Consider the following 13,059-nt stretch of genomic DNA (forward strand, 5'->3'; position numbering starts at 1 on the left):
GGGCCAAATTTCATACCTCTGCTCAGTTCGACTAGAGTTAGCCCAAACTCTGTCTAGTCGACGGTGGTTGACTACGCTAGTCAACTATTTGGAACCAACTATGGGGCTGGTTGCATCGCTGGTAACCAATAGCCGCGCGCATTCATAACGTACAGCAGGGAGCCAGGATCCAGACGTTTTGCAATGACATTTTGACCAGCGTTTGACTAGAGACGTTCGCACGTTGCTATCAGTGCGCAGGCGTAAGGTACGTCACATGCAACCACTAGTCAACAAATGGTCCTTGCCCAAACTTGGCCAGGGTTATCACGGAATATTTCTGCTAGCACAGTTAGCACAGACTGGTGATAGTCAGTGCGAAATGCTGTGGTTACTAATAGTCAGGTGGCATACGGTTGGAACTGTGACCGACTGGTCCAATTAGCACCAAACTTGGCAGATAGATTCTCATAGCCCTAAAGAAGATATTTAGAAGGGGTGACACATGAAATTCTTTTGGGAAGAGTGCCTAATTTGCATAAAGCGTTAATCCCTGCCGTGTAATATATTTATTCCCATATTTGGGTAGATGTTTATTTTTTTATTTTTGAAAAGTATAATTTTGGGATTTTACTTACACATCCTTACTTAAATAACAATTTCTAAAGAATACTGGAGACTTGAAGATTATGATAATATAATAAAGATCCACAATGGCTACCATTATACCCTAAAGTTGTGCGCATTTCCTTTTCCCTCAGATATCACCAAGTAGTCTTGCCAAACCTCAGTATTGATGACCTTCAAATTCACAAAGTTACTTATTTTCATCCCTTTGAGTGCTGAGTGCTTCAACAGGACTGTAGTTTTACTGTGCTGCGTACACAGTGTCGCCAACTTTGATGGTGCCGGACGCCTCTACAATCAAATTGGCTCCAAAGACTGGGGCGCCCCGTAGGGGCTTGCTGTCCAGTTCCGTCTTGGGTACGGTGCGATACCTGCAGAGGGAGTAAGTCAGTATCCTCAACCTTCCTAAATTGAAATATGTACTGTCCGTGCTATTTTCAAGTTTTACCGTGAAAATTTTACGAGTCATTCCGTGACAATTCAACACAATTTTGGACCCGGCCCTCACAGATTGAAACGGTATTTGGTGTGATGATTGGCTTATATGAGAAACCCCCAGAACTGAACTTTTTGTAGTTTGACTTGTTAGATTTTGAGATACGGGTCAACAAACTTTGACTACCGGTAATTAGCATGACCTCCAAACTTTAAATACTTGTATCTCCAAAACGATAGCGCCTACAAAGCCAAGTTGTACATCATATTAACAGAGTTGTAACGAGTCACTGATTTTTGTGACTCGAGTCGAGTCGAGTCATTTTAAAGAAGTGACTCGAGTCGAGTCGAGTCATTAGGTCAACAAGGTCGAGTCGAATCGAGTCGAGTCACAGAGTGTGGTCGAGTCGAGTCGAGACGAGTCAAGTATTTAGCTCGAGTCAATTCGAGTCACAAATATTTGAACACTAAATTACAATAAAAAGCAACAAACACAAGAGAGAAAGAATACAAGGCACCAGTCTATTACGGATATCCAAAGACATAAAGTATGCTGTATGGTACCCAACCAACAGTTTCCATTGCTAGCTCACGTCACAGATAAGAAGATGTGAAACTTCGGTCTAACAACTGGTTTGGCTTCGGGTCTAGATTTTGTTGTTCGCTGATCGCTGACAACGTTAAAACCTAATTGCATTATACAAAACTGTTTCTGATTATTTAAAGGTGGGCCCGTCCGTATCCATTTTTTGTGTGAAATCGGGACATGAATTTAGCCAGCGTTCCACCAAGAACTTCAAAATCGCCCGAAACCAATGATGAAACCACGGATTGAGAAATGCGTTTTAAGTCTGGTTCCGGGTTTAGCCTTACATGCTATAGAACCACAAGGTGGGAGTCCGCGACACGGTGTATGTTTGTTGTTTCATTATGGAGGAAGGAAACAGACTGCCGCTGTATATAAACGTACATTATTCGCGAACATTAACGTGACGTGAACAAAAACTGGCAACGCGAACGGCGCAGCGTAAGTCATTGCAAATATTTTTCGCAAGTAAGTTTTGCTTTTATTTTGGGACTCGAGTCTTATTAGCCTTCCTTGAGTCGAGTCGAGTCATTCTGATGAGGGACTCGAGTCGAGTCGAGTCATTTGCTCGCAGTGACTCGAGTCGAGTCGAGTCATTTACCCGTCGGGACTCGAGTCGAGTCGAGTCGCCAAAATATGTGACTCGAGTCGGACTCGAGTCGAGTCATTGACTCGAGTCATTACAACTCTGCATATTAAAGCTCTTTGAATGGCCTCTACTTCATAAAATAAAACCAAAATCGTATCATGAAGCGCAGAGAAAATGCGTAAAGAAATGATCTTCGACCTTGAATTACGAAAAACAATAGGCTTCAAATTTCGTAATTTTTTTTCAGGTGTTAGTTTATGATGTAAGCAACAATCTTGAAAACATATAAAGTTTTACCGGAAAAAAAAAACAGGTTCCCTGACCTGATGCTTCAGACGAAACTGAACAATTTATTGACATCAGAGAATTCATGTCAGACTAACTGGCTTGCGCCTGTTCACAGATATATAACCCATTGCAAACAGAATGTGGCTGAACTGAATTTGGTAATTTGGAGACAGTATTTGGAATAAAGCCGCTATTTTCCAACAATGGTTCGGTTTGGCAGAACCTTCATTGGAAAGTGATACAAAATTCCACTTTTCTTGAATATGACGGCATACCAGGCGCACTGATTTCACAGGATGCTTGAGACTATTATTTACTCACAGTCAAGTAAATTACTATTTCATAATAATTAATTCACTTTTGTCACAAAACAAAATTCTAAAGGGGTATTTAGACTCACTGTTTGAGAGTTGCCAGCGGCTCGCCGTCACTTCTAATCACACCAGTCTCAGGATCGACAGTTGTCAACTTGCACCTGTAATGATAAACCATACAAAAGACTTCTTGATTCCAGATGTGAGGGCTCTGACTATATTAATGTGGCTTTAAAAAAAAGAAGTTGGAGCTGGACCAAGATTCAAAGACTTCAATTTTGCTTTCATGCTACAACCAAAAATACTGCAGTCGCACAGCCATATTTTGAGAAACAACCTATGATACATTGTACAGGCAAAACTTACCGAAAATCATAGTTGGGTGTAAGTTATAGTGAATATATTTCACTTTTAATGAAGTTAATTTGTAGAATGCAGGCCTGGTAAAATGCTTATCTTAAGTACATGTATCAATACTTGATCCTGTGCGAAGATGTGACAAAAAGGCTTGGAAATACTCAGAAATTGCACCAAAAAAAAAAAAAAATGGACACTAAAAATACAGGCATGCAACTGGAAATTTAGAAAAAACGACGGAGGAAATTCCAAACCATACAAGACTTTGTACAGTGTTTTTCCATCTGTAATGGCATTCATGAGAAGTAAAAAACGAGGAAATCAGCAGATCCGAGGAATAGTTGCATGCCTGAAAATACCTATAACTCTGTTAGATTTTGTCCGTTTCCCATATTCTATAATTCACTGGGAAAGCATATTATCTGTGCTTTTCCAATGAGCCCAAAATCCCAGTTTTCAATAATTGGTCCAAGCAACTGGTTTTCATGCTGGAGGGCCACATATTCCCACCATATGCCTGCAGGTGCCACCATATGCCAGTTGGTAAATTACCACTAAAAAATAAATTATATAACTGACATACAGATCCTTGTCATTTGATTGGTGGAACTCACATCACGTGACATTCGTTATTGCTCTCATTCACGCCAGGGCTCAAAAAGTCCCATTCACCCATGGGGAATGGGAAATACTATTCAAGACTTAATATTGATGCTTGTTCCATGACGTGGTATTTGTGTGCAAATGCATGCTGGTGTGCGCGTTCAGCGTTGCGCGTAGTGCGAATTGTTCAAAGAGCCAGCGCTAGAGAGTTGGGTTCAAACATTTTCGTGAAGGGGTGGTTTGGAAGAGAGAAATACATTTTCCACCAATTTTGTAATGATATAAAAGTTCAAATATATGAAATGACAAGGATCTATATGTCAGGTATATAAAACAAATATTGAGTGGCTTTAAATTGTGAAATTATGGGAGAAATATTATCACTCCGTAAAATCTTGCCTCGTGAAATGGAAAAGTCCGGATATAACCTTGCGATTATATTCCTCCTATTTCACTCTGAGCCACTCAATATTTGTATACTGTGCGTTCTTAGTGCCAAACATGCGCAAACCGAAACCCGATCTGAACTCCCCAAATCCGACAAAAATTTAAGCAAAACCGACCCGAACCGACAAGAAACAGAATTAACTGACCCGAAAAAACCTGAATATCTAGCTTGGGCAACTGTATCTGCTTTTTGTGCCTTAACCAATGTCGCGTGAATTTCGTCGTCTCTTTGTAACAGAGTCACACTGTAGGGTATATGATGAAGATTCACAATGTGACCTACTGGAGCCTACACGTTATGGACTGTGCGTGAAGACCATAAAACACATGCATATTTGCGCGGTGGGTTGGCGGTGGTTGTACCGGGCACAGTAACTCCGCAATAATATTGCACCGCGTGCATTTCCTAACTGTATCAGTTTATTTCGGGTTTTTCACAAGATGGCTTAACTGACCAAACCTGGCTCGAGAATTGCAAATTATGCAAAACCGAAACCAACCCGACCCGACTGAAATGATGGAAAACCGACCTGATCCGACCAGAAGTCCGTATTTGGTCGGGTCGGTCTCGGATCAGGTTTGCAGAACAGTAATCTACTGTTTATGCACAGAGTCCCTAATTCTCAATATGTGGAGCAGATTTTTGAAATTCTGATTTAAGGTGGTAGCTAAATGGGCATAAACCTTGCTACAAAGTTGTGACTTCTCACCTTCCGCAACCGTGAGTCCTGCGCATTGTCACTGCATCCCCGATCCTGACGTGCTTCCACTGGTCCTGTGAAACCATAAACCAAAACCCTTGTTGATCCGATGCACTCACTCTTTGACATGATCAATACAGAATTATTATGTTACCCTAGATATGCAGATATTGAGCCAGCAATCAGCAGTGGGCATGTGACCTTCCATGCTCCTTAATTCTTAAAAATACTGCAAGTAAAACTTGCGCAATCCCCCTGGCATGCTGGCAGTATTTACACAGTCAGTTTAAGCACACTTATCAGTTGACCTAACCAAAATCAACAATGACCTCATTTGCACAGTTTTTTTCCAACATTTTTCCAAAAGAGAAAATTGCAGGAAAGGGGTTAACCTTATGTGCCAAACAATTCTTTGTGCTTAACTATAAACAACAGCTTATGGAATACCTTTGAAAGTTTCTTGTGCTGAAGCAAGCCAAAAATTCTGCACTGCGCATTCATATTATAGCGAAGCCAGTATCCTGAAAAAGAAAGTATTATATACAAAATTGTTCAAATCAACAAACCTCTGCAAAAGGACTGGCTCCAGAGACCACAAAATTAGGCCGCGCATTCCGGACGGTGACAGGCCTCTCCAAGTGGGAGTTCAGGTCATCCAAAGAGGCCTCAGTCAGCAGCATGATGGGAGCAAAGTCTGGGTAGCCCCTCTGAAGGAAAGCAGAAGAAAATTGCCCATGGCAAAAGAAAAGCGTCATTAAGAACAAGAAAATACTCAGATGTCAATTTTAACATAAGCATAGCTAATCCTGAGGTATGGTTGACCTTAGCATCTTTTAAGGGGAAATGTAAGGGTGCGCCATTTTTGGGTACCAGTTTGGTGAAAAACATTTCGGGCGAAAAATCCTTGAATAGTGAGGCTTGCTCTGGCACTCATCGCAGTGTACAATGCACATGTTTTTAGAGAATGCATGTACGTGTGTGGTACGTAGGATTATACGGGCGGGATCGCGGTTCTTTTCGAAGCTATTCGCCATATCGTACAGCTTGGGCACGAAATTTCAGGTCACCTTTGCAAAAACCCTTGGGAAAGCTACAAAATGTTTTTAAAAAACATGATTTAAGTGCCGTGCTCATTTCCAGGATCCCAAATTATCTTCAAAGCTGATGGCTTGGAGGGGGTGGGGGCATTTGAGATCCCATTTGGAAAAGCTAAAAATACATAAAAAAATAGAAAAATCTTTTGCAAACATGTAACCTTTACAGATGTTACAGTAGCGTAGCAGCACAATTCTAAGCATAGTGCTCAGTTTCCGAAGTGTAGAGGGTGCTGACACTATTGAAAGCCTGGCTAGAACACTGAATTGTTTTATCTCAAATTATGGTCAGCTATATTTCAACTAACTCTGATTGAATCCACGCTAATCAACAATGGAAAGAGTTACAACTATTTGGGATCAAAACTACCCAGGTTGGTTCAACTTCATGGCTGGTTGACAACAGCCACATGCATCACACTGTATACCAAGCTTTTGTGGTGATGTTTATTAACTGTGCGATTAGAAACTTCAACACTTTAATATTAGCGCAAGTAAGAGCACACTGTTTAAACCGATGGTTCATTTTTTTAAGTTAAAGGTCCAAAGTTTGCCTTTTTGTTTGTCCCTGTTATCTCTGACCTTTGTAATTTGGTATTCAAGTGAATAAATGTGTGCTTGACCGGTTTTAAACATGTTTTTACCCGCGCCAAAGGCGAGGGTAATTATCAGCATCCAGACTCAACCGGTCTTAAACATACATGGAGTGTTTAATACCAGCAAAGCACATATTTATCCCATTCATACAGTGTAAATTTCTTTTCGTTAAAAAAAACAACTATTTTTCGATCCAAAAATCAAAACAAGTCAAAAAGTAATTTGCAATGATGTTGTTCAACAAATTTTCTCCATGTTTTTTTAAACACCCCTCTTTCTATATTATGGTATGTCCTTCTCGCCAGAAAAGCCTTATATAGAGATTGGCGCTGTGTGGCGCAGTGATTGTATTACGCAGTGACTGTACTGCGCACACCTACATGAGGAATGTGAACGTTCAACCAATGAAACGGTGAAAGGCACCTGATTTCATAGGAGTCCAAATTTCATGTGACACCCTGGAAAAGTGTTTAAGACAAACCAGCCAGTCTTTATCAACCGTTTTAAACTGGCCAAGTGACGGGCTGTCGACCAATAGGAATGGGTAAACTGTCTAAGGTATTTATGAATTGTCATTAAAAATGACTTCAAATTAATTTTCATTAGTTTTGTTGGGTAGGTCATTTCAATGCTTGACATAATCACTGTGGCATTAAGATACATTAAGAAATGCATCAAGAATTACAAAATCATACATGTTGATGTCAAATTTATAGAATAATCCATGTATAAAATCAATCACTAGTCACTCAGTTGTCGATGATCAAAGTTTGTTTAGATTTTATATGGCTTGGAATTTTAAATTTCATAAGATAGATTTTGCATTGGAGTGATGTAAATTCAATATTATGTTTTTACCCTTCACCGACGTATAAACACTGTACCTTCACTCGGGAGGTTACACACCGACTATACAGTGTTTATACGTCGGTGAAAGGCAAAACCTAATATTGAATGGACTTTCGTTGGTGTACTTGGGTTCTTACCACTTTATCCTTGGAAGTGAATCTGGGCCCCCATCTGAGATCCCGTACGGGTGTCCTGGGTTTAGTCTGGCCCTCTTTGAAATGGACGAGTTTGAGGTTGGGCTTCTTGAGGTAGGTGCTCAGCCAGGCGCCGGCCTCTTGGCCGCAGTCCAGCCCTTCTACGTGTAGTCCCCAGACTCTGCATCGACAAAATCACGTTATTATACAATGTTCTTCAACTTTTAAGGTTGGTACTACGCACTGGTAACATAGCAGAGTGCACAATTCTAGCTGTTAACTAAGGAGACTTGGTCAATATCTCTTTGTCAAACCCCATTCATTTTGCTCTGGACAACACAAATTCCGCAGTTAACTGTTACTAAATGGTGCATCACAGTTTCCTTAAATGTTTACTTATAAACATGGATTTGTAAGGACTGTGTACTAGCCTGAATTCTTGGGCTTGTTTCTGCGTCTCTGCCATGTCAGCCAGGCGTTTGCTGAAGGGGTCCATCCCTGGCGCATCCAGAACGAGGCATTCTCCATCTTTGGAGATTCGTGGCTTGACGAGGGCCAGTGACGGCTCAGTCCGCAGTGTGACGATCGAATCGTTTTCATCCAGAATCACAAAAAACCTGCACAATTAAAAATAATGGACATCTGGGAGTTCTGCGTCACATAATGTTTAAATAAGGGAATATTGCAAAACAAGACAAACGGACTGGCACATGAAACAACCAGTCCAACTGCACTGCACAAGTATCAAATTTCAAAAGGAATGTCTAGTAGTTCAGCTATTTCTATACATTCTCCCCCATTCACGAATACGTGCCAGTCTGGTCTATAAATGTTTCCAAATTAAATGACTTGACTTTTCACCTCAGCTACAAATTGGGTTTTTTTTTAAGAAAAATCACTTTTCAGTTACAACTTCAAACTAGAGGTTCGCGTTTGTTGTTACAAACGTAGAGTGGTCGGGTAGACAACCATTTCATTAGACATTGTCCAATTAAGTTATGAATGTGTTTATGTCAGAAAAAAAGGACCAAGAACTTCAACATTTCCAGTACCAATTATTTTGTATAAAAAGAATGCGTCTTTTAAGGTATGATAAATTTCAGTAAACAGTTGGGTACACGTACAAGTTATTTCCGGTTTGATGGCGTCATCAGTCAAAACAGGGAAGGGAGGACACTTGTTTATCATTAAGTAAAAATAACGCATGGAAATATGGAAATTAAGTGTATGTAATAATAACAGCTAACTTACAGTTTGATGACGTCACAGTATTTGGAAGCAAAAGGTCAATATTAAGTGTAACAGATGTAATTTTTGGGGGCAAAAAACAAAGTCATGAGACAGGGATCAAATGATGGATTTAACTTTAAAAATAAAATAGTCATTGTTGAATTCTCCCTACAGTAACTTCCGGTCTGATGACGTCATGATTATGAAACCTTGCAAATTCATTTGCTCACGGGATATATAGGGGCAATTGTATCATAAAAATTTGATCGAGGGTTTTAACATTTTAAAAGATTAAACTGTTTTCCATGTGCCGCTGGAGGGCGCCCTTTCGTGGATGACGTCAAAATAATGTTTTTGTGATTGGCATTCCTCACTTAACACTTGCATAATGTATTTGTCTGTATGAAAATGCTTCCGTTTTAGAGTTAGATTCAGTTTCTATTGCACTTCCGGTAACACCGGAAGTAAAGGTCAAGCAGTTTTGTGCCCGGGAATAAGAAATGTTGCTCAAGGCACAGTCTACAACCTCACAAAAAAAACGAACACGATACCCTCTTTAGTTCAAGAGATATAGGTCAAAGTATTTTGTCAAATCGTGCAATCAAATCGCTTGTAATTTGATACCTGATGACGTCATGATGACGTAACAACAGTTATAACATCTTCGTAACATGGTACAAGTTCACAGTAGGTTTTATTTTCATACCGTAAACCGTTTGGAAGAAATTGTGCTTTGTTTCGATTTCAGGCTAATGTCTTCATTTTGAATTCACCTAAATTTGACCTTCCGGTAGACCCGGAAGTAAAGGTCCAGCGAGTTCACCTACAGGACAAAAAATGTTTATCAATTTATGGTTTATCTGATAACAAGGTTGGGGCATAATTGATGATTTTGTTGAAGAGTTATAGATGAAAGAAGATCGTCATTTTTTCAACGAAAATCGCTTGTAATTTGATACCCGATGACGTCATAGTGACGTCAGTGTAATATGCACCACTCGGAATGAGGGTCAATATATGTTAAAAGTTACAAGTTCATATCATATACCGTTTAGGAGAAAACCCGCGGAAACGTGCTATGCAGAAAAAAAAGAAAGAAAGAAAGACTAATCGCAACAAATCCAAAGAGTGGTCGGGTTGTGCCCGACCACTCAAAAACTGCAAGCACATTTCTAGATGTATAGTCATGATAGTTTACATGTATAGCATATAATTTTCAGGGGAAAAAATTTTTTTGGTAAAATTGGTCTCCAAATTTCTCTGGAAATTTCCTGCAATTTATATTACACATCAAGGAAAGCCCACTGCCCAGTTAATTATTTCCTTTAAGTTAATTAGTGATTTCGTATACCAGATACAATGAGATAAGTCAAAAAAAATAGACCAGGTTCCTCGTCCCCGCCCACTTCCTTTGCCCCGCCCACCTTCTATTAAAAAAAAAAGACCATATATTTTGCAATATTGTCAATAATAATAACAATCTTTGGCCCTGAAGTTGACTTCCCTCTCATTGTCTAGTCTCATGTACAAAATATTGAAGAAAAGTCTACTTTAAAGGGAATGTACAACATTTGCCTTTGCTGCAATTTTCAGAAATAACTGCATTTGAGGTTTGCAAATGACCGTTGTATCTTCCTAAACACGTATTAAAAGTTGAATTGATTCTTCAAACTTGGCTGGCATGGCTGTTGGTAAAATATGTATGTTATAGCAAATATCGTTAAAGGGAATATACATCATTTGCTTTTGCTGTAATTTTCAGAAATGGATGGAATTGGGGGTTGGAAATATATAGCAAATTTAGTTACACTGACTTTTTTGAGGTTTTGGGTTCGAAAATGCTATAAAAACCAAGAAAAACAATCATTTTCCTGTAGTCTGGTTCCCTGACTCCATATAAGAAGAAACAGAGCAGTTTACATACATTGGGGAATTGTAAGGTCAGGGAACCAGTCTAGCTGGCTCGTACCCGTTCATAGGTTTGTAATCGATTGCAAACAAGTGCGATGGTCAATTGGGGCCAGTATTTGAAAAAAAGCCAGTTTTTTCCAACGCTGATCGGCCGATCAGCGTTGGAAATTGATACAAAAATACCACTTTTCTTGAAAATGACAGTATACCAGGTGCCATGATTTTACAGGATGCTTTACACTGTCATTCACTAACAGTCCAGCAAGGTATTTCAAAATGATTTGGTAGTTTTATTTTTTGATGTTGCCAAATGTTGTATTTTCCCTTTAAACTGACTTGTTCCACTTTTTGGGCTTGTACATGTAGATGCTGGAAAAACCAAGAAAACCATCATGTTCTTGTAGTCTTGTTCCCTGACCCCACTTAAGATGAAACGGACAATTTAAAGACTTTGGGAAATGATCAGTCTAGAACTTAGAAGGCTTTCGCTTGTAGTTGTACCCCTTCACAGGTGTGTAATCAATTGCAAAGACAATGCAGAATAACTAAATATGAAAAAGTAGGAGCAGTTTTTGAAAAAAATGCCAGTTTTTCCTTACGCTGGTTGGCCAACTTGGCCGACTAACCCCACTAGTGTGGCCGCGATATTGCTGCGCAGAGATACAGTGCAGCAATATCGCGGCTACACAGTGGGGCTAGTCGGCCGACCAGCATTAGATAAATAAAAAATTTCTTGAAAATGTCAGCACACCAGGAGCTACGATTTTACAGGATGCTTCAGACTGTCATTCTTTAACAGTACAGTAAGGTGTTTCATGATAATTTGACCATTTCGTTTTTTGATGTTTGCAAATGTTGTATCCGTTCCCTTTAAAAGTTGAATTGATGAAACTTGATGGCTGGCATGGCCAGTGGTTGCTGGTGAAATACGAAGTGAGGATCTTCTCTGCCTAATGAAAAATTTGGAAAAAAAACTTTGTCAGCTAAAACATAGAGCAAGGAAAAGAGCGAGCAAAGTTGGCCTGATTCCGTTTTGCGTGTTTCTCAGCACTGGGCCTACGTCACACTGCATACCTGTCATACAAACCGTTGCTGTACAGCCCAGCAGGTGTGCACTCTGCACTCGACACCTGATGTCCCCGACATGACTTGACCGGATGGATCCAAATCTCACTCAGTTTACCCACCGGTTTGAACACTGGTTTGGGGGTCCTTCTTAACCACCAGACGACACCTGCAGTTGCAGCTAGGCCCACAGCACCGGCAACGACTAATCGTTGCTGTGTTGTGGCTAAACCTAGAGTTTCTGTCAAAGAAAAGGGCATTTCGATCAACCTCTCGACTCCAGCGCAAACTAGTCCACTGGACCAAAATATCCTATGGTGCCCTGCCGGCCTCTGGCAAAGGCCGCGCCTGTTCTCGTGCGATCAATCGAGCGCGCGCCCCCATGCGCCCGACCCAAGCCACTGTACGCGCACACAGCGGACTCAATATCACACCCGAAAACTCTTCATTCATTAGTATCTCCACCATGCAAAGCCTCAAATCTTACTGATTTCGGCTAGATTTGACACATTTTTTTGAAAGAAAACTTTTGACAAAAAAATCTAGCATAATGACAATTTTTTGCAGATTTCAAGCAGAATTCTGCAGAATTTGAGATTCTGACGGGAAAATATAGCAGATTTCAAAAATATAGTTAGGCCTATAGTATAAGCTCTAAATTTGTTCAAACAAACCCTTAATAACGGACAGGTATGCCAGCGTTGAGGTTCCCTTGTGTGTACGTGTGTAGACCATTGATCTCAATGCTGTAGACATTGGAAGCCAGGCTATACACGCGCCATTTAAAAATATATATTAAATTTTTTAAATGAAATTGAAAAAAAAAAAATGGTTTATGAAATTTTATAACATCTGCATGTGAGTATAACTGTTTATAATGTACTTCGTGTAATTACAGGTGATTTAGCAGATTTTTGTTCAATCTAGCAGATTTTAGAAGTGCTGGTCTTGAAAAAAATAACTGCTCTGGAAAAAAAAAACTGCTCTGGAAAAACTTTTTTGAAGTGCATCTAGCAGAATTGTATTGTGCCATTACCTCATAATGGTCACCCTTTTCCCGACTGACACCAGAAATACATTGACGTTTCCACTTTTAAGGAAATTTCCTTATTTTAAGGAAATTGTCACGTTCGAATGAAATTACTTCAGGAAATGAAAAATTCAAGGACATTTTAAGGAAATCCCGAAATCTTGAGGAATTTTTTTTTTGTATTCTAAAATACAAGAAAAAATCGAGCAATTCAATTAAAAGG

General features: G+C 39.7%; 1 protein-coding gene across 1 annotated transcript; it reads right to left on the reverse strand.

Annotated features, from left to right (window-relative positions):
• Positions 1-518: 518 nt before the first annotated feature.
• Positions 519-12,163, reverse strand: LOC119741598 (mitochondrial amidoxime reducing component 2-like). The gene is made up of 7 exons (XM_038217413.1): positions 11,816-12,163; positions 8,032-8,217; positions 7,604-7,781; positions 5,493-5,633; positions 4,936-5,000; positions 2,905-2,979; positions 519-977 (listed from the first exon to the last, which is right to left on the reverse strand). The coding sequence occupies exons 1-7, from the start codon at positions 12,064-12,066 to the stop codon at positions 848-850; spliced, it is 1,026 nt and encodes a 341-aa protein (XP_038073341.1). The 5' UTR covers positions 12,067-12,163; the 3' UTR covers positions 519-847.
• Positions 12,164-13,059: the final 896 nt, after the last annotated feature.

The sequence above is a fragment of the Patiria miniata genome, unplaced genomic scaffold (assembly GCF_015706575.1).
Source record: "Patiria miniata isolate m_02_andy unplaced genomic scaffold, ASM1570657v1 HiC_scaffold_5, whole genome shotgun sequence".
NCBI lineage: Eukaryota > Metazoa > Echinodermata > Asteroidea > Valvatida > Asterinidae > Patiria > Patiria miniata.

What these genes read in the sequence shown, in the direction of transcription:
- LOC119741598 (XM_038217413.1), bottom strand. Translation starts at nt 12,066, where the DNA reads ATGCCCTTTTCTTTGACAGAAACTCTAGGTTTAGCCACAACACAGCAA. An exon ending in AAACAAGCCCAAGAATTCAG is followed by an intron (nt 7,782 to 8,031) that starts GCTAGTACACAG and finishes TTGTCGATGCAG; the next exon opens with AGTCTGGGGACTACACGTAG. An exon ending in TCACTTCCAAGGATAAAGTG is followed by an intron (nt 5,634 to 7,603) that starts GTAAGAACCCAA and finishes GCTTTCCTTCAG; the next exon opens with AGGGGCTACCCAGACTTTGC.